This window comes from Ascaphus truei, chromosome 4 (assembly GCF_040206685.1).
Source record: "Ascaphus truei isolate aAscTru1 chromosome 4, aAscTru1.hap1, whole genome shotgun sequence".
Taxonomy (NCBI): Eukaryota; Metazoa; Chordata; class Amphibia; order Anura; family Ascaphidae; genus Ascaphus; species Ascaphus truei.
The window spans coordinates 312,511,693-312,531,242 of NC_134486.1; the positions used below are offsets into that span (position 1 = coordinate 312,511,693).

Below are 19,550 nucleotides of genomic sequence, written 5' to 3' on the forward strand. Positions count from 1 at the left end.
CATGAGCGGTTCGCCTTCATTGGCTGAACCACTCACGTGGCCGCTGAAGTCATGCTGCGGTTGCTGGAAAAAGATAATCAAGTTTCATTGATTTCTAGCGATCGCGATCAAGCCGTCGCTCCTACAGTACTATAGGCGCACACGACGGATTCAATACACGTTTTGACGCGGCATCGCCGTGACTTTATAGTGCCGGTGACAGACGTTGCATGCATTGCCGCCGTCATGAGCGAGCGATGGCGTCCCTGCATATCGCATTAGTGTCAGAGGCCCTTATTCTGTAAAGTGGGAAGTGTTGATCTGACAACGCACCAGCTCAACACTATTTGCACTTTACAGATTGAGGGCCAGGGTCTAATTTGGCTCAATTAATCTGTACAACAATGTAATTCAGAAGCTAGGCAGCTGCATGCGAGTGAAACTTCAAATCGAGTATTAGAAGAGGGCTTCTAATATATGCAGCGCTTCAACAAGGATGCCAACAATTAATGGTTTATGGCTGACAAATGTCCCAGTTTTGCTAGTCATGTCGCAACTCAATCTGTCCAGAGCAGCAAAGTACCAGTTGCTTTTCAACGGTTTAAAATTGGGTACACAAGGAGATCAAACGCCTTTGATGGAGACGATACAAATTGTTAATATTATTTTCTGCTTTCTCCTTAAAATGTATTCCCCCACAACAAAGAATAGGGGCACTGTTAAATAATGAAATCTTCCAGGAGGGGACACACACACGATAAAACGGATGAGAACTGAACAACCTGCTTTTCTTTAAGATGGTAGAATGGTGAATGGAGGGAAAAAATGTCCCAGGCTTCAGTGTCTGGTCTGCTCCTACCATTGGTAAATCAGGATAATCACCACATCGCCTTCCTATGCTAAATGAAAGAACCAGTTTAACTTTTCCCAACATCATTTACCACATTTCAAACTTGGTAATTCACGCATCGGGTGACAATTCAGAGTTTAAAATTATTATATAATTGGTGTTTATGGGGGTCAAGTAATAGTTGCCAACCTTAAAGAGAAAATCTACATGTTACCCAGTTAACGAAGAGATTACATTATTGGCCTTATTCAATAAGCTCCAAAGCTGCTAATTGCACAACAAAATCGGATAGAAAGTGCCATGCCAATCAATAGCATGCTATTATTTATTTTAAAATAAGTGCCATATGACATTGGGCGGTATCCCTTAGCATGAGAGAAGTGCCCTATTTAAGGATTTGTTGGTGTGCCAAGTACAACATCAGTTTGTATTATGTCCAAAACAGCAAGCTTTAAAACCTGCAGAGCTTTGAGGATTATCTGCATTGCTACCTTCTCCAACCATGCACCGTATATAGTTGATACCTGAAGCAGATTTAACTTTGTGTAACATCAACTTCACAGCTGTGAACTTGTGTCCAATCAGGTAGGGCAGAGTTTGACCCCAATTAGTTTGGAAGAATAGTGACCACCCTACATGTGTAACTTCATTCTCCTGCCTATGAACTAATTCACAAAGACAATGACTGGTGGAAGTTTTATACCCATGTGGTGCCGAAGTTTGTACTTCCATATGTGATCAGGTTTACCGCTACCTGCAATGTAAAGTCCACCTCCACGTTACCCTTGCAACTTAGTAAACATCTACTTGTGAAACAAAAAGGCAAACTCCATAATTCTATATAAAAAGCGATTTTATTAACTATAGCAGCTGTAGCTTAGAAAATATTCATTTAAAACCTATGCTTTCAGATAAATGAGCCAAGTCCCAATCCAAAAAAATAGAACGTGATTCAACATATAAGGCGACACTAGAGAGAAAGTTATCCAATATATAAAAAGGTGACAATGAGACCGTGATCCAACATAAAGGCGCCAATAGTGTGAGAAAGTGATCTACCATATAAAAAAGGTGATAATGGTGAGAGACCGTGCTCAAACGTATTAGGTGACAATAGTGAAAAAATTATCCAACGTATACAAGTTGACAATAATGAGACCGTGATCCAACATACCTGCATTAGGCGACCGTGAGAAACAGTGATCCAACGTATAAAAGTGACACGATAGTGAGAAAAAGTGATCCAACGTATAAGGTGAGAATAGCGAGAGAGATCCAATGTATAAGGTAACACGATAGTGAGAAAGTTATCCAATTTATAAGGTGACAGAGGCCGTGATCCAACATAAGGTGACAATAAGGAGAGAAAGTGATCTACCATATAAAAAGGTGACACGTTAGTGAGAGTGATCCATCGTATAAGGTGACAATAGTGAGAGAAAGTGATACAACGCATAAAGTGACACGATAGAGATTAAGTGATCCTATGTGAGAAGATAGTAAACATGGCAGGTGATAAAACAGTGTGCATAACACAAAGCACTATTTACTATCCATCTCAATGTGAAAGGCAAAGAAAGTTAAAAACTATAGTAAAATCTCCAACACAAGGCTTAGTGTTACAAAAAAATAAATTAAAAAAAAACACAACATCAAAAGCATATATAGTGAATAGTGTAAAATTGTGACTAGTGGGACAAATAGTGTACGTTTTTTTAATTTGTGCATATCAAACCGTTTACTCCATTAAGGCCAAAACTAAAATCTGCAAGTATAGCATTATGTAAAATATATCATTAAAGACTTGGGCCTCATCGCATAGTAACGAACAGGTTCATAATGAAAATCACCAGTGTGTAAATGTAAGCTTTAGTGGTGCAGAGCTGCTATGGGTTTCAAAGATAAGTGCGTGTTCAAAACCCAGTGTGAGTTTTCTAAATTCATGTACGGAAAAAACACATTAAAAAAAAAGGACGAGGACTAAAATTAATGTCTAAAACACATTTTCCAGTTAATTTTGAAAAATGTAAAGTTAAAAGCATCTTCTGTGAACAATGTCAGGACCACATTCGTGATATTCTTGCTTGCTGATCCAGGCGGTGTGAAATCCCTGCGAGCTGGCCAGGGCAGCTCCCCCACACCAGACTGCAAAATCCTTGTCCAACACTCGTGACACGTGCAGTGCGTCCAACAGCTCCAGGGGAAGCATGGAAGATACTTCCTTTTGCAGCCGTGATGCAAGACCTGGGAGCAGAGTAGTCCCACCTACAGAACGAATAGATGGATAAGCTTTGCGAGATGCATTTAATATTTAGCACATGCTTAGACCAGCAGTGTCACCTACTGATTTCTTTAACGGTCATGAAGTAAACTCCTCTAAAGTTAGACCACCCTGTATTTTACACATACAGGGAGTTTTTTTTTCTCTCTCCATAATTATAGCTCATTTTAGAAGACAGAATTATTGTATATTACATTACAGGATGTGATATGGACGTACAAAGGATGGCCCAAATGTGTGTTTAAACACCACAACCTGTTTTACAGTTTCCATTAAACTGAAACTAAACCCAGTCTGATCAATTACTTTGCGACAGGCAAAAAGATGTTAACCCCCTCCAATATTCTACTGGTTGTCACAATCTGGGGTGTATGTGGTTTAAGAAAAGGGAAGGAAGGGGATTTTTCAAATGCATCATAACCATAGCAAAAAAGGCAATAGTAAAGATTAGGATTATTTGGGATGAGGGGAAAAAAAACAAAAAAAAAAACACTAATTGATGCAAACCATTGCAAGCCTGGATCCCAAATAGCACTACTCCTCAGGAAGTGGAAATTATAGTGCATTTACATTTTACACTATTCAAATCCCATTTTTAAATAAAATTTCAGCATTAGATGATCAACCAACCTCGCACTGATAAGACCCAAAAGGTTGAATCAGCAGCCTGAGGTTAGGTTTACTGGCCATGCACTTTAACCCAGGCTGTGCTGAACAGCAGTGTAATACAGCAGGCATACATTTATTAGGGGGACCCATGTTAAAATGGATGCGCAGTAAAGAGTGACACTGCTCATTTGCATGTCATTACCCAGAATCTCTGGCTGCAGTGTTTACCAAGCGATAATGGGAAAGTTAAGGTTAAGTTAAGTTAAGAAATGCTGCACACAATTGTGAAATAGAATATTGTGAATATACAATTGCAAGACTGTAAAGTTTAAAATACATTGGAAACCCAATAGTGTGTGACTAAGCAAGATAATGCAGCATATATAGCTTAGTAGCAATAATGTGAATGAAAGGACAAAGCCTTACAAATAACCAAAATTAAAGTAGTAAGTGATACACAAGCCATTACGAATTGCATCAAGAAAATGCAACAAAACCTTGTGTAAAAGAGTATAACCCAATCTGCTGCTTGTCAAGATGGCTCATCATCTTAGGAACTAGTAAAATAGAAAGACAAGCGCACAACTCATAGTATAGCAAGATTATATATTGCCGATTAAGCAGCCGTGTTCCATGCAACGTCAGGATGTTTAGGGATGATAGCTAATGCTATAGCATTATTCATAATTTCCTCATGAATTAGGCTAGTTCTACGAAATGCGTTGGATTTGGTTCTTCTAGACACCGTCCTCAGACTTCATACGCACCATTGCCATTCGTGCATACGGCTTCGACGTTCCACCCAAGGTCCCTACTCGTGATGCGTTCGGTTACAGTCGGCAGCTGCCGCTTAATGCACGTGTTTTGGCTTCCATTGAGGGCCACTCGCTTCTCTGCCGATAGCACGCGAGTTTAACCATCATGATTATGGACACGCCATATCTCTACTGCTATACCATTAGCGGTCATCGCTACTTGGAAGTAAGGACACCTACATCTACCTTATCCTGCGGTTGCCTGGCCGGGGAGATGGTCGCCCACAACACACGAGAAACTAGTGTCCCGTTGCAGTAATTCATGTACTTGTAACAGGATATGCTCAAAAGATTTATCCGGATGTACGTGCAACACCATAATCTTACTAAAGGAAGAGAGTTGTGCGCTTGTCTTTTTATTTTTTGATAATGGGAAAGACGGGGCTGCAGAGCTGTCTGAAACATGCAGATGCACAAGTGGTGTTTTAATTTACTGAATGGTATAGGGTTTGTCCCTTTTTTTACCCACCATAACTTTAATATCCGACAGTATAACTAGACAACACATTTCACAGCATTTGAGGATCTGTACATTTTCTGGTTTGCAGCTTAATCAGTGCAGCATCAAAGATTTCTATAAAAATATTGCAAACAGATTACTGTACTTTATATTCAATACCTGAAAGAATAATATTTCCAGCAAAGCTTTTTCTTAAATCCATGTCCGACAGTAGGAGTGATCGAAGTAAGCTTTCATGAACTCCATACTGATCCTTTCCTGAGAGTTGTGGGCTGAACAAGACTTCAGAAGCCCTTGTAAAAGCAGATAATTTTTTATCAATAAAGCTACGGAAGACTACTACAATGCATATTGGGAAGTATTACCATGTATAGCATGCTCATTTTTAATACAAGACCACACCCAATGCTTGGATGTGAATCGCAGTAATATAATGAGCATTAGATTATTGCACGAGAAGCCTTTGCCAGCTTTTCTACCTTTCATCAACGGCAGCCTAATGCACTTATTTATTTAAACCTAATTTGAGCTGCAAATTGGTAGATACAGGAGGGGGGGGGGGGGGAGAGGGAGGCGTAGTATAATCTTTAACTGGGTAATAAAATAAGGGCATTAGACAACTTACAAAATCATAAAGTTGGCGATGTGCATTTATGTTGAGAAATTGCCAGCTTTCCTCTTTGAGGGAGTAATCAGAACATTGCTGTTCTCTGCCATGCAAACAGACTGTATGTACGCATAATGCAAACAGAGCTGGCTGCATGCAGCTGAATGGCATTTTCAACCACTAGCCAGTTCTATTTACCTGTATCGTTCACTTCCTAAAGTGATCGTTTGACCATCTGGCAGAGTGTACTGCAAGTCCGAGGCAGGCTCTGAATCAGGATCTTTAGCGACATAACACCACTTCTCCTTCAAGTCTCTGATCAGCTCTTGTTCAGCAATTGTACCAAATACAAGACCCTTCTCTTTTAATAACTGTAAGTGGGGGAAATAAATAAAGTCAACACCAACGGACTATATTTTAGAAAGACTTGCAACCTATTTATGCTGTTAAAAAAAAAATACAGGAGGGAGAAGCTTTTTAAAATAAATCCCTTGAAAGTAGAATGGTTAGTCCTAAAGTTAAACAAAATACTAGTACCATGGATGCGCACACATCAACCACTGGATAGCATGTCTAAACAAGTAGGTAATACTTTTATTCTGTGCCCAAACAACCTTTGACAGTACAGTGCTGGAGGTTGTAGCTTGCAGTTAAGTACACCTCTTAATGCTGGATACAGGGAGTGGTTGATGGAAGTCCAACAATATAAATGCCCTGGTCTATGTTAACCACTACTGTAGCCTATTGATCCATCAAACTCATTTGGTATGATGAGGTATTGGCACTTTATTTTTATCAGCTGTCTTACTCATGGTAGAAGAGTTGTACAAACCTTTGCCAGGTAGCTTGTGAGATCTTGTCCAGCAAGGTTTAATTTCTGAACTGCGTGTGGAAGGCTGTAGGCTTCATGAACTGGAACACTGTAGCTTGCTGTATCACCAGAATGAAACACCACACCTACAAGGAAGAAGTTCTTAAACTTAATACAGTACATGCGGTGGTACGTCAGTTATATATATATATATATAAAACAAACAAACAAAAAATGAATGGTAAAAGGGCAACATGGGAAATATTAAGACCTTTTAATCAAAGGTGTATTGAGTCCACGTCTGAGGCATGGATCATTTCTGTCATTGATCAAAATTTGTGTTCCCTGTTGACATTAGATCAAACACGTCCGTCCAACAAAACTACCAGGAAAGGAAAAGAATCAAAGGTTTTTCTTTAGAACTGTTCTAACAATGCAAGTATTGAGACTGTCAGTGTGTACTGTATATGTTGTGAATTTCTTGTTCAGTTACATTTAAAAATCGGGTTTGCCAAGTTAGACAGGTCAGACAGGTTTATGAATACGTAATATTGCCAAGACTTTATAGCGGATAACGCCAATACATTTTTATTGTGACAATGTTCCGCAAAGTAGGCGCTAATCAAGCACAGGTTTAGAAAGATCTAATTCATAGCACGTTTGGAAATGACACGCATGGGATTGTTTCAAAGCCAGCTTTTTTGCCAAATGGTTTTCACCAATATTAATTTTCATTTCACATGACAAGAGTTTAAAGAAAAGAAAAAACAAACACTGTGTTATGGTTTGAAGTGATTGTAATTGGTCACTGAATCATGTTGGTTTCCAATTATTCTGCCAATAACTTAAAAAAACAAAACAAAAAAAAAAAATATTGTATGCGATTTAGTGTAAATATTGGGTCACCAACTTTTGAACAGAGGTAACAGAAATACCCCTGCAAAGCATAACTGATGTAGACTACTTCTGTTTCTCGGTTGTTCCAACATAATAAATGTAATTGTATAACCTGATGTATAATCGTTCACAACCATAGTCTTGATATCTGAAGCTTACACACTGTATGATGTTTGAGAGCATGCAGCAGGATTGGGGAACCCATAATAAACATTGAGGGCACTCCAATTACCTATGCTATACTCTCCAATGTTACAGTTCTGTTTGTTTTATTACCTGTAGTTCTTCCTGTAGAATAAAGTGCCAACACAGCTTGCAGAGCTACATACACAAAAGGCACGTTGAAAACCTCAAACATGATTTGTACCATCTGTTTTCTGTTTTCACAAAGATTCATGATGGTATCTGTCAGCATGACAGGATGTTCCCGTGGATCAACATGGAGTTGGTTATAAAAAGTATAGTGCCAAATCTGCAAAATAAAAACAGTGAACATACCTGAAGGATGGTTTTACTTTTGGGGAAAAATAAATAAATACTACTAAACTATTTACCTTTTCAAGATCCTTCCAGTTTGTTGGTATTCCCCGATTAAGATGCATGAGGTGGAGAGCAGTTTTTGGATGCTGAGTTTCATGGCCAATGTATATATTGCCTTTCGGGTTAGATTCCAGATCCTGCAGAAGTACATTTTTGGGCATCCAATTAATGTAGAGATGTATGTAAAACACCACAAGATGGCACTCTCTATGCTCTCAAGTGCAAAATCAATATACTGTATATCATAAGTGAATATTAAGGTGACCAACACAATAAAGTGATAGAGTGTACAAAATATTTATAAGTGCAATCAAGTGAATGCAATGAAAACAAAGTGAAAAGTGAACAGTCCAATAGGAGAATTCGCTGAAAATAAACCAGGGGAGCGATGAACCTTATAATAATAATAATAATAATAATAATAATAATAAAAAAAAAAAAAACACACTACATTGTACATACAATATTGCACTATGAAGTGAATAAGTGGAAGGCTCCCAATTGCAAACTCACAATAAAGTAGATAAGGAGCAGAGAATCCAACCGTGGCAAAGATGATTCCAGGCCGGAGCAGTAGGAGGACATCAGATCTCAAAGGAGAGAAACACACACCATAGTGTAATGGTAACAAAATACATTTATACCAAAAAGTAAAATGGAGGCTTACAGTATTGAAGAGAACACAGCAGGGTATGTATGTTACAGAAGGGGCGATACACCGAGTCGCGACCTCAGGGTCCCACCTCACCGACACGAGTCTCTTCCGCATCCATGCTGGAGCCGGTGCGTCACTTCCGGTCTTCCGCCCGCCGGAACCGACGTCAAAGGGTATAACAGTGCTGCCTCTCCCTCAGTCTGTTCTGTGGGCCACGCTCTACGCGTTTCGCCGTTCTGAATGACGACTTCATCAGGAGTCCTGACGAAGCAGTCACCCAGAACGGCAAAACGCGTAGCCCACAGAACGGAGAGGGAGAGGCAGCGCTGGTATACCCTTTGACGTCAGTTCCGGCGGGGCGGAAGACCGGAAGTGACGCATCGGCTCCAGCGTGGATGCGGAAGAGACTTGCAGCGGTGTCGGTGAGGTGGAACCCTGAGGTTGCGACCCGGTGTATCATCCCTTCTGTACCATACATACCCTGCTGTGTTCTCTTCAATATTGTAAGCCTCCATTTTACTTTTTGGTAGAAGTGTATTTTGTTACCTTTACACTATGGTGTGTGTTTCTCTCCTTTAAGATCTGATGTCCTCCTACTTCTCCGGCCTGGAACCATCTTTGCCACGGTTGGATTCTCTGCTTCTCATCTACTTTGTGAGTTTGAAATTGGGAGCCTTCCACTTAGTGCAATATTGTATGTACAATGAAGTGAATATGCAGTGTTTTCTTTTTTATAAGGTTCATCATCGCTCTCCTAATGTAGAGATGTAGCCAAAATTACAACCCATGGCACGCTGTAGCAGGACATACACAATGCACCAGCAGGCGAAGCAGCCATTGGTTTGATAAGGGGCGGGCCCATCATGCCATTTCACTTGTGGGAGCGTGCCACGAGTTGCAGTAATGTTGGCTACGTCTGTAGATTGCATCTCCAACTAATGCTTCCAAACTTTTTTCACATTGTGCACCCCCTACTAGAAAATACTTGTTTGCAAACCCCAAATTAATAAATGTTATTGCTAACTGACTATTGCCAACATTTTGATTGATCCCAAGCAGTATATTAGCCCGAGCTTGTTGGGGAAAACGGGCATAAGGCTCCAAACTGCACCTCAGCGTGTGCAGACAGCATGGGTGGTACAGCTGTTAATTAGTGCTGGAGCTTCCAAAGCCACGTACCACACTGCTCTGGAGGCAAAGCATTGTGGGGAGAGACTTCGTAAGCCCCTGTGGTAATCAACATTTATTTTCTACCATATAGGTGTGTGTAGGTGTAGATGCATAAAAACCCAGTTGAGGGGATTGCAGCGTTAAATAGCATTATAGACACAAGTTGTCAAGTGTCAGTATCTCAGTAATAAGTGCAATGTGTTTACCATCCATTGCCCATTGCCCATGCTGTGAAGTCAACAGTAGGCCACCCATTGAGATTGGCAATATGGAAAGGTATTGTCAGAAGTGGAAGGTAATACCTTTGGAGAGGTGGTATATTTAATATCATACAGTATGTATATAATCTTAGAAAAGAGAATTACCAAAAGACTATGCAGAATGGTTCAATCTGCTTATTTGCTCAGATTTGTATTCATAATGTCAAACCATGCCAATGCCTTACCTCCATTTTGGTTAGCCCCATCACAGCAGGAAACACAGTGTTGGGCAATTCCTGATTAGAAAAACCTGCCTTCACCAATCCAGATCCAATGTCCAGTATTATGGGGATGCTGTAATCAATAGGCTAATAAAATAAAAAGTGCAATAGTGTGAAAAAAAAAAAAAAAAAAAAAAAAGAAGACCTACATATTTAACCAATACTGTATATGGATATATATTTTTATATAGTGCCAGCCAGGTACAGTGTGTTACACGTTGTAACATTACAATAAAAGGAAACAGATGGGATAAGTGCAGCCAGACATAGGTTTAACATTGTGCGTAAAAGAGTCCCTGCCCCGAAGAGCTTCCAATCTAAAGGAATATATGTAACTATGACCCATGTTCACCAATGGTTTAATATATTGTTGCAAGTACCGGATTCAACTTTTGGAAAGTGTTAAGCTGTATTATAGGCTAAAGCAGTAAAATTCAGGGCATTATTGAAAACCCTGCTCTCGGATTGGTTAAAATTCCGGGCATTATACATAGTAATGCCCTGAATTTCAGCAGCTTTCAAAATGCAGTTTATCTGTTTATTTCAAGCCAATCAGCTTTCAGAACAGCTAAGACAGGGCAGGGGATTGGTTTGAATGAAGTAAAAGCTCTGAGACATGGCAGGGGATTGGTCAAAACGTATCAGCCACGGTTTGACTCCTGCCCCTCCTGAGCCGACTGAGATTTTCTGAGCAGATTGGGAGGGGGGGGGGGGGGAGGGAGGAGAGAGACTGCAAAGAAGTGTGTTGTGTAAAGAGGTGCAGTGGTGTGTGTGTGTGTGTGTGTGTGGGGGGGGGGGGGTGTAGAGGTGCTGTGTTGTGTGTAGAGCTGGGGGGGGGGAGAGTGCAAAGTTTAGTAAGTGGCTGCAGTGTGTGTGTTGTGCTGTTGTATGTGTAGCAGCTGTTTGTGTGAGTGTAGAGCTGGTGTGTGTATAGAGCTCCAGTGTGTGTGTGTGTGTGTGTGTGTGTGTGTGTGTCAGTAGCAGTGTTTATGGGTGTAGCAGCAGAGTTTGTGTGTGTAGAGCTGCTGCTGTGTGTGTAGAGGTGCTGTGTAGTGAGTGTAGAGGAGGTGCTGTGTTGTGTGTCTAGAGCTCCAGTGTGTGTGCTGGTGTGTGCTTGTGTGTGCTGGTGTGTGTGTGCGTGCTGGTGTGAGTGAGAGCTGGTGTGTGAGTGTGAACACAGGGAGTGGCAGTGTGTGGATATAGATAGCTGCAGTGTAAGCGTATATAGAGGTGGTTTCATGTAGTTACCATTTTATTTGAATTAAATAAAAATCTATTTAACTATACAAAAGTGTCTATTATTTATGAAATAAGCCTACATTTAGGCCTCGGGCCTTCAACTCTTCCAGCCAGGGCATTATTGGCCAGTAATGCCCTGTTCTTCTGGGATTATTACTTAAACTCAATATATACTGCAGCACCATGGGAAGGAGAAAGCAGAGCTCAGAGGATTAATCCCACTCTGTCAAATGACAAGTCTAAAATGGTTCTTTTCTACAGAGAAAAGCCTGGGCTTGAACGCTAGTACAGGCAAACGTTTTTTTAACATACACATTCATTCGCAGTGCCACATGTTTTCCTGCTTTAATTGAGCGCCAATCTCATTAACAGTAGAAGTCAGGCAGGAAAACCGCAAATCACTTTCCACAATTGCCTGGATAACCAGCAGTGACTCAGTTCTTGTAGTGGGGTATTCACTACATTTTACCCATTAAGCACCTACCTTCACCGTTGATAGATGCGATTGATAACGAGACAGATAGGTTTCCAAAGGAGGCACGCGCACATTCTTACATTGGATTGCAGCATCACCGACACGCTCACCATAAACTGGTTTTAAAAGCGCGATCGAATCCATTACAACTGGTGTACTTTCAAGGGTGGATAAGGACAATTTACCAATCCTTTCCCAACTTTCATCTTCTCCAAGGCATGGAGCAGCATCTGGTCTTTCAGCTGCTAGAATATAGCTTTCCGGCCTTTGAATTTTATTTTTTTTGTTGCTTTGCACAGAGACGTTATGTAAATGTACCGGGAGAAAAGGGTCCCTCTTTGTGACCTCTGTAATACAAGGCTTGGGAATGTCTGTACACTCTTTATGGGCCAACACACACTGTTCGGAATTTATTTCTACCTCAAGGTCCACAGTGGGATTCTTATGCGGTGGAATATTGGTGTATTTTAGAGTGGTCTGAACGCCAGGATTAAATGTAGAGGCACGGCTAGCAAAAGTCTCCATCAAGGTATTAGATAGATGTGATGGACCTGGCGTTAATGCTTTAGGTCCGACGTAATGAGATTCTATTGCAGTCATTTCACTACCCTCTACAATTCTTCTATCTTGTAAGAGTTCAGAGGGTACACGGTCTGCTGCTGGTGTACATACAACATTGCAAACTCCATGTGCTTCCTTTTCCATCGTGCATGGTCTTGTGTGGGTATTTGAGGTACCACCTTCATTTGACTGCACACAAGTGGAAAACATGGTAGATCTAGCATCCAAAACACAATTTCCACACTTCAACTCTGACAGCCTAGCATTTTCCTTTGCCACAGCTTGTTGACAGTACTTTTTAATTCTGTCAATTTCGATCTTCTTTCTTAAATATTTGTGCTTTTTTGCCTCCTCCTTGGCTAAACTTTGCTCTAGCTCATCCACCTCGTTTCGCTCTCTCTGAAGTTGAGCAAGGAACAAGAGTTTCTCCTTGGTCGTGTTAAATGTCGCCTCTTGTTTTTGCCGATCTTCACTGTGTTCCATGTCACGGAATTCCACTATCTTCCTATTTTCTTCACAGATCCGCTCATCAATAGCATACATCTCTTTCAATTCCCCAAACAGATCAGCAGAATAGGTTTGTGCCTTCACTGCAGTATCTTCTGGATAGTAAATGCTATGATCGTTTGACCTGGGTGAGTTTGCAAACATGTCCTCCTGGTTTGTGTGTATGATAGAAGCCTTCACATCAGGGGTAAAATCTTTAGATTTATCAATCGAATAACTGCATTTTTCTCCTCCAGTTACAGCATTATCCAGCAAGTTTAAAGGCATGATCTATGAGAGATATTAAAAAATATAAAATTTATAAAAGTTTCATGCATTTATAGAATAGCCACTTCAAACCTATTCACCTCCCCCCCTCTTTTTTTTGTTTTATTTTTTTAAATCTGTGCCAGCGTTATGGATTTCCCCAAAATAAAGTAAATGAAATGGAGTACATAATCTAGCTAGTGAATAAAGTCAAATGCAACAGTATTAATGTCTGTAGAAGGAGCAATGCATTTTTAGATTTTAAAAAACAAAAAAAACAAAAAAACAACAACAGACTTTTACATCTTCACACTAACTGTATTATAATTTATACCCATTGTTCTTTAAAATCTAACAGTAGTGAACAAATATATCAAATACTTCGAGGAGCCAGACAGCATTTTTAGGAGCCGGTGTTGTCACAGGCACCTCTCCTGGCCACAGTGTGCATTGAGAGCAGGAGCAGGCAGAGTACTGGAATGCTCCAACTAGCTCTGCCCCCAGCTTTTCCACTCCGCCCTCGTTACCCGCACTGCTGCTGAGAGTTGACTGACAGGTCAGTCACCACTGCCCACAGCACAGGCGTAGGGGGGAGAATTGTAGGCGCCCTGGATTGTTCCATCCCTGAAATATAAAAATCACATCATAAATAAGAACTATTAGTGTACATTTGGCCAACCTGACAGGTAGAATTCATTTCTCTGTATATTTTGCCTCCAGATCCACAGTCCGTAGAATTCTGCTCCTCACTGTACACAAGGTACTCCAATTCCCTCTCTTCTCTAAGTGCTACTTCCTCCTCCTAAGAAACACAAACAGGATTAAGGGAATGTGATTCAAGTATGAGGAACCTGCATGCCAATCCCACATCAGTATGGTGTTGCAAGAATAAAATGGCAGTGCTACCAGTTTTGGTACTTTGTCACCATAAAATAAAAAATTGGATTGTTAAACTGCGTAGTGTAGTGTCTGGAGCAGAGGACCCACATTTGAAGGCATAAGATATGCATTTCTGCTAGAAGCAAGACTGCATCCTAGTCAGTAGGTGGCTAATCATTTGCAGAATGATTTCACTTTAGTAGTACTGTACATGCACAATTAATACACACTGCACTTACAATGAACCTTCCCTCTTTAAAAACGGACACCAGTCGTGTATGCGACAGGTACTAAACGGTTCTAGATGTTAAAGCTGATTAGATCTCATCTCACCTTAAGAATGGCTTCAGCACTTTTAAGCAGTTTCTCAATGTAACAGAGGTCATCTTGTTCCTTTAGGTCCCAATCACTTAACCATTCCATGTCATCTAGAATGCTGTGTACAAAAAGGTCATGTTAACAAATTGATCGTCCCGTGGCCAATATTCCTTGGCGATCACAGAACTTTTACCCAGGAGGTATACCATGATTCTGTGTACAAAGCCTTTACAAAAGCATGCTTCATTACAGCAGCATAAAGTTTAGTTCCAATACAGATGGCTGGTCTAGAATTACTTGCCAGCAATGTGAATTAGGGATTCTCAAATATTTGAAGACTACTGTACTAGGCCTTGATGCGAATGCAGTGATGTAGATGTAAAGGACTGCAAGAGCTACCCGAAGTGAACTTGCAACGGCTCCAGAGACTAGGTTTAAAGGGATAGTTCCCTCCTAGGAAAAAAGTACTGATGACCAACTTATTTGGTTATATCTGGGTGGATGATACCTTTAGGCTACTGCACCAGTGAGCAACAGAGCGCCTGTGGCCTTCACCCAAGCGATCTGAGAACTCCAGATCGCTTTGGGGTGCGGCCATGACGTCACACGGCTGGTTCGCCTTCATTGGCTGAACCGCCACCAGCGAGTCAAGTCAAATTTCTTGACTTTCCAAAATGTGGTCGCGCCATCGCACTTTGTGCATGCGTGCACACGGACTGGGGCTGCCCCATAGAAGGCCCTTCTCTTGTTCACGCCGTCGTGATCACTGGGACCGAGGCCTTAGCCTGACAAGTATTTTTAATATTTCTTTAAGTTGATTTGTAAATATTGTGATCTGAGACTTCCTAGGGGTTGATAGCCTCTGGCTACTCCCTTGTGTTATATTCCTGTTGAAATAGGGTTGCAGACAAAGTCCCTCTCCTGATCAGCTCCCCGATATGGACAGGCTGGGCTAAGGTAAGATATATATTAAAAAAAAAAAACACACAAACTGACAGAGTTTGTCAAGTAATTTCCGGGGAAATAAAACTATCAAAATATTTGCTTATCGTACTGTTAGATGTGTGTAAGGAAGTCAATTAGATGGTTAAATTGCCAAATTAGTTTCTTTAGCAGCTTGGTATTGCACATTTAACGTGTGAGAACCACAGTTTCCCAGTCAAGGATCTTAAAACCCAGACTAAACAAGTTCACCACCTCCCTTGATCAAATCTGCTGGTCCATCCCTTCTTTTAAAAACAGTTTCATGAAATATTAAGCATACTCACTGGTTAGTGTGGTTACTCTCCATTAGCCTTCTAGAAATATGTAGATCATAACTATCCCAAACAATACTTTGCTTAGGGTCTGTTCCATGTTGCTCATTTAAAGTGCTGCTGAGAAGAGCGGCATCTCTGTCCAGATCATACGGATTGGGATATGGGTCATAGAGTTTAAAAGATGAGATATCAGTTTGGACACCACACTCACGATATGCAACAGTTCTCTTAGTGCCGGCATTGCAGACCTGGGTTGCTGTGGATTTGGAGCTTAGTCCGTTATCGCAGACATTGGTTATGGCAGATGCAGAGTTCTCCCTTTCTTTATCATGTGCAAGACTAAGGACTTCATGTGCATCCCTGGTCTCCTTCACTTTCTGCCAATGCGTTGGGGTATTACTAGATTTTGCAAAATCCACCAAAGGCAAGCTTAGCCATGGGTTCATAAGACAACTGGCTGAAACAGTCATTTTATCATCGCTTAAATCCTTCCCTGGAGACTTGGCTGTATGCAATTTTGAACATTTTCCAGAAGCAAAGCTTGAAGGTTCATTCAGCACAACATTATTTGTGACAAACAAGTCAGAGTCCTTCTTAAAGCCTCCAGAAGCAATTTCCAGAGCAGGGCCAATGCCATTCACAGTCTTTAGCTGCTCTGTTATAGAATTACGTTTGACAGGTGACGAACTGGACCTGGTAGCTATGGAGGAGCTGCAAAGGGTTTGTTGCCACGACATAACTTGCTGCAAGTCGCTTAGTTGAACTTGTCCAGTGGAGCTTGTCAATATGTTCCACAACAGAAGGCATCTGTTAGGAAGAATAGTATTTTTATCAAGTAATTACACACATTTCCAATTTAACCTGATTGGGAAAGGCCCCTCACACCCCCCACATTGAAGCTGGGTGATAACTAGTTAGACCAACACCAAAGTTCACATGTTTGTTATGGAAGCTTAACAGAATAAGAGAGGCTTATTCAACCCAAGGGTCTGTGCTGGGGAATTCATCAAATACACAATGTACACGATCAATACACTCAATATCCAAATTTACTCATACGAACTGCAGTCTTGGCACGGAAGTGCATATTTTTGTTTGGGCAACAAACAGTACCAAAATAAACTTGGGCTCATCTTTAAATACCGCAAGATTTTGCTTTGACATGGAGTAAAAAATGCATTGAATGCAGTGCAATGTTTTGTTTTGTATTCATGTCAATTTCATTTTGTTTAGTGAAACTTAAAATAAGATTCAGCCAGAATAAAGGCTGTCCTGGACACCAAAATAAACTTGAAACTGCATCGCAGTTAGGAATATGGCATTGCAAGTTCATATACAATATCTCCAAAAGGTGTTCTAAATTGATCCATCAACGCAGACTAAAAACACTCCAGACTCCTGCAAAATGCAGATTTTTTTCATACATGATAGACCTGTCCACATCTATTATACACACTTAAATATCTGCTAACATTGAAGCATTTCAGAGTTGTTTTTGTAAACACATACCGAGACGATAATAGTGTTCCTTGCTTCCTTTGAATTTCAGGAAATAGATCGGAGAGCTTGGCAAGGTCAGCCCATTCATCTGGATTTTGTGGAGGCATGTGTGTTAATCGCATGTAGCATTCTATTCTCCATGTGAGGCTAGTGCATACCACGCCACTGGTATCACTCGCCTTCATAGGCATCTCATCCCACAAAGCATCTTTAAATGAAAGCCAACCAAGAACCTGATGGTACCAATTTACAGCCTAAAATACATTTGAAAAAAAAAGTGTATTAAAACTATACTTTTGGCAAGCTACCAATTGCGACAGACTTTATACTGCCCCCTCAGCAAATAATGCATTTAGCAATCCTGCCTGCGCAATTCTTCCCCCATGCCAGCAACATACTGCATAATATGTTGCTGTACTGAAGTGGTCCATACCTACATGTCAACTGATGCTTTCAGAAGCCCCCCCCCCCCCCCCCCCAACATCCACAATTTGGTAAACTCCCCCAATAAGTGGGATATCAAACTTTACATTGGTTTTGGAAGGGATGTTGCAGTGTGACATATAGCTCATGTAAAGAGCCCCAATCATTGTGCTACTACTGTAGGTCTTCAGGAGTAAAGCCTGAAGATTGCACAATGCTACACTTTGTAGCACTTCAGGAAGGCACATTGTCATCCCCAGTTTTTTCTATACATGTATCTAGACACTGTTCAAGTCTATTAAAAAGCAGCAATACAAGTGGCACAAAAAAAATAAAATAATTATGTTTTTTTTAATATGCAGCCTGATTACCTTTGACAATTGATTTAGCTGCTGATAGATTCATTCTCCCGTGATTGATCAGCAAAACCCTGCTTCCCAGGGTGCACTAAATGGCTGCCTTTCAGATTAAATCAATCCTTCAGTCAGTGTAACTCAGCAGCTACAATGTATTCTTAAATTATCACGGTAACATTATCTATGATTACAGTTTGCAGCTCAAACTGCAGGGAATATTGGCAACAAATCACAAACATGAGTGTTGAATATATTGCACTGCTGGGGCGGGGTGCTAAAACCCACTACAGAAATCAAAGGAGGCTCAATATATTAAAATTCAAAAATTGCATTTAAAAAGTAGCAAGTATTATCTAGTACTACAGAATAAAAAAAAAAAAAAAAAAAAGTAGAAGAACCACCCACATGTATAGTAGGGTATTGCATGGATTGCTCCTTATGCACAATCTCTGAACAGGCTCTCATTGACTCAGCCCACTGCTTTAGACCAGCAATTACTTGCAAATGTTTAAGTTCCACGACTTACTTTGTTAAACAAGTAATAATATTCACAGATTGTTTGCAGACTTTGAAACGCCATGTCCACTGCTGTGAACAGGCTCATTTGTAGGTTGCAGATCCGTATGATCAGTTCAAACTCCTCCTCGCTTCCTTCCAGGCTTTGGAGCTTTTTAATGACTTTGTCAGCCTTGTCCAACAAACACTATATAAAAAAAAAAAAAAAAAAAAAAAATTGAATACACAAATTACAGTAGATGCCAAGTAATTTGCAGTGGAGAGACTCAGTCAGCTTCATTCTGATTCAATTAGTCATAAAGTGGGCACAACATTTTGCCTGCAAGATTAGACCTAATATAGTATTCATTTGGGAAACAATACATATGGCAAGCCATAAGGCAACTAGTATATGCAGTCAGGAACATTAAAAAAGGAGGGGGTGGGGGGGGGGGGGGGGGGGGGTGGGAAAAAATAAATTAAAAAAAAAGGAAAAATATGCTATTAATGGCCAAACACGTCAAGAAGGGAAAATTCCGCATCGTTTCAACAGTATGCACCCAAGCAGGTTATGGCATTTATGTCCTTCCTACACATAAATTGGTATATTTATAAAGGTTGATTTGTTAATCTTACGGCTGTATTTACATTATAAAATGTATATGCACCATTTTCTTCTCTTAATCATTGTTTTTGTAAGCACCTTCCTCTTGAAGGTGGGCAAAATTCACATTGAGGAGGTGATGGCAATACCACGTAAGATTTATTTTTTAACATCAAGGTCTTATTATTGGATAATCGACAGAGTTTCATCTCCTCCACACTGTTACAGCATAGAATATGTGTGCTGTACATTTGGATAGGAGAGAGAAACCTCTGCACATAGAGCTACAACCATTATTAGCAGATCTCAACTGGTAGATTAAAAAAAAAAAGCCATCAAATACAATGGTAGTCAAAATACGAACAGATATCCCTCTGCACGTAGTAACAAATTTCACTCAACAGAATTTTTTTTTTTTTTTAAAGTGTATGCATTTCATTTCATGAAAACATGTCCCTCTGTCAGGTGCAGTGATGGGACTGTTTCCCTGAAAAGTTGTGCTTCTCCTGCAAATAAATGCACACTGACTACGT

General features: G+C 40.4%; 1 protein-coding gene across 3 annotated transcripts in view; it reads right to left on the minus strand.

Moving 5' to 3' along the window:
- Nucleotides 1-553: 553 nt before the first annotated feature.
- Nucleotides 554-19,550, minus strand: part of LOC142493597 (uncharacterized) — a 36,983-nt gene continuing 17,986 nt past the window's right edge. For 2 of the 3 annotated variants that reach the window (XM_075597855.1, XM_075597856.1), the window contains 13 exons: nucleotides 18,445-18,621; nucleotides 17,149-17,393; nucleotides 15,649-16,446; nucleotides 14,396-14,498; nucleotides 13,863-13,985; nucleotides 11,879-13,207; nucleotides 10,120-10,242; nucleotides 7,864-7,986; nucleotides 7,586-7,781; nucleotides 6,434-6,558; nucleotides 5,800-5,972; nucleotides 5,154-5,287; nucleotides 554-3,094 (listed from right to left, as the gene is read on the minus strand). In XM_075597855.1, coding sequence (XP_075453970.1) covers nucleotides 2,862-3,094; nucleotides 5,154-5,287; nucleotides 5,800-5,972; nucleotides 6,434-6,558; nucleotides 7,586-7,781; nucleotides 7,864-7,986; nucleotides 10,120-10,242; nucleotides 11,879-13,207; nucleotides 13,863-13,985; nucleotides 14,396-14,498; nucleotides 15,649-16,446; nucleotides 17,149-17,393; nucleotides 18,445-18,621 — 3,882 coding nt within the window. In that variant the 3' untranslated portion in view covers nucleotides 554-2,861. Of the gene's footprint in view, nucleotides 3,095-5,153; nucleotides 5,288-5,799; nucleotides 5,973-6,433; nucleotides 6,559-6,683; nucleotides 6,795-7,585; nucleotides 7,782-7,863; nucleotides 7,987-10,119; nucleotides 10,243-11,878; nucleotides 13,208-13,862; nucleotides 13,986-14,395; nucleotides 14,499-15,648; nucleotides 16,447-17,148; nucleotides 17,394-18,444; nucleotides 18,622-19,550 lie in introns of those variants that run through there. The other variant, XR_012801146.1, reaches the window with a different exon arrangement.